The sequence below is a fragment of the Carlito syrichta genome, unplaced genomic scaffold (assembly GCF_000164805.1).
Source record: "Carlito syrichta isolate Samal-C Ts95f unplaced genomic scaffold, Tarsius_syrichta-2.0.1 Scaffold120583, whole genome shotgun sequence".
NCBI lineage: Eukaryota > Metazoa > Chordata > Mammalia > Primates > Tarsiidae > Carlito > Carlito syrichta.
The window spans coordinates 2986-5058 of record NW_007064679.1 but is presented as its reverse complement, the minus strand read 5'-3'; the positions used below and the strand labels follow the sequence as shown (position 1 = coordinate 5058).

General features: G+C 57.2%; 1 protein-coding gene across 1 annotated transcript in view; it reads right to left on the bottom strand.

Annotated features, from left to right (window-relative positions):
* The window catches only part of LZTS2 (leucine zipper tumor suppressor 2), a gene marked incomplete at its 3' end in the record, with an annotated part of 4466 nt that overhangs the window by 944 nt on the left and 1449 nt on the right, over nucleotides 1-2073 (bottom strand). The window contains 1 exon segment of the mRNA XM_021707596.1: nucleotides 1939-2073. This exon segment is cut by the window's right edge and continues 27 nt beyond it. Coding sequence (XP_021563271.1) covers nucleotides 1939-2073 — 135 coding nt within the window.

Genomic DNA, 2073 nt, shown 5'->3' with positions numbered 1-2073 from the left:
CCGGGGCCCCGCCCCGCCAGGAGAGGCGGAGCTCATGACGCCCCGAGGCCGCCGCTCACGATCCGACCCGGAAGACTTTCAGGACACGTGCGTGGTGCGTGGTGCCTCAAACCTGTCGTCCCAGCACTTTGGGAGGACGAGGCGGGAGGACTGCCTGAACCCAGGGGTTCGAGACCAGCCTGGGCAACTTGGCGAGACCTCGTCTCTACAGTAGATCAAAAAATTAGCTGGGCGTGGTGCCACATGCCTGGAGTTCCAGCTACTTGGAAGGCTGAGGCGGAAGGATCGCCTGAGCCCAGGAGGTGAAGGCTGCGGTAGCCGTGAGTGTGCCACTGCACTCCAGCCTGGGTGACAGTGAGGGACTCCAGCTCAAACTCTATAAGAGGTAGTCTTTAAAGTTAGCTGCAGCTGGGCACGGTGGCTCACGCCTGTAATCCCAGATTTTTGGGAGGCTGAGGTGAGAGGACTGCCTGAGCCCAGGGGTTCGAGACCAGCCTGGGCAACTTGGTGGGACCTCGTCCTTACAATAAAAAAAAAATTTTTTTTTAATTGCTGGGTGTAGTAGCGCGTGCCTGTAGTTCCGGCTACTTGGAAGGCTGAGGCGAAAGATCCCCAGAGCCCAGCAGGTCAACGCTGGGAGGCTATGAGCGTGCCACTGCACTCCAGCCTGGGCGACAGAGTGAGACTCTGAGTCAAGAAAAAAAAAAGAAGAAACAGCCAAACAGCATGCACACGGTCAGCCCTTCCCAGCGCAGGGCACTAGTCTGGGCTCTGAACACCTCTACTTGATTTCGCCCTCCTAACAACCGGATGAGGCCAGAACAACCCCATTTATAGATAAAGTGAGGTAACTGCTCAAATCTAAAAGACGGCAACGAAAGCAGAAGGCAGGCCTGATGGCTCATCTGTCATCCCAGCACTTTGGGAGACTGAGCATGGAGAATCCCTTGAGCCCAGGAGTTCAAAACCACTCTAGGCAACCTAGCAAGATCCCCCCGGTAAAAAAAAAAAAAAAAAAAATTGGCTGGGCGTGGTAGCACGTCCTTGTAGTCCCAGACACTCGAGAGGCTGAGGCAAGAGGATTGAGCCCAGGAGGTGAGCCTACACGGCTACAGTGAGCCGTGATCATGCCACCGCACCCCAGCCCGGGTGACAATGTGGAACCCTGAATCAACAAGAAAAAAAAAGGACAGCAAATGAGGCCAGACACAGCGGCTCACGGCTGCCATCCAGTATTTTGGGAGACCAAGGCAGGAGGATCACTTGAGCCCAGTTCAAGACCCAGAAGTTGGGCAACACGGCAAAACCTCGTCTCTACAAAAAATGAAAAAAGTACGCAGGCATGGAGGAGCACATCTATGTCCCAGCGACTCAGGAGGAGCCAGAAGGATCACCTGAGCCCAGGAGGTCGAGGCTGTGGTGAGCTGTGATTGTGCCACTGCACTCCAGCCTGGGTGACAGAGTGAGAGCCTCTCTCTCTCAAAAAAGTTTTTTTTCGGCTGGGTGCGGTGGCTCAAGCCTATAATCCTGCGTTTTGGGAGGCCGAGGCAAGAGGACTGCCTGAGCCTGCATGTCTACAATAAATCAAAAAATTGGCTGGGCGCGGTAGTGCACACCTGTAGTTCCAGCTACTTGGAAGGCTGAGGCGGGAGGATCGCCGGAGCCCAGCAGGTCGAGGCTGGGGTAGCCGGGAGCATGCCACGGTACTCCAGCCTGGGCGACGGAGTGAGACTCCCACTCAAAAAATGAAAAATAAAGTTCTTTTTCCCAAAAGACAGTAAACGGCAGCGGTGGCTTCGAATCCACGCATCTGGATTCTGCCAGGCAGGAGCCATACTGCAACTGCCTGCTCCCTTTCTCCAAAACGGAAACGCCCCTTGGGGTCCCCGGCCCTGGGGCCCTCCGCCCCGTGGCTCCCGCTCCCGCGGCTGACCCTACCTGGCCCACAGCGGCCTCGCCGGCGTCCAGACTGTCGCGCAGCTGCTGGAGTTCTGCCTCACGGTCTCGGAGCCTTCCTTCCAGGACACAGTGCAGCAGGGCCTCGTCAGAGGGGGGCGGCGGGGGCGGGGGTGG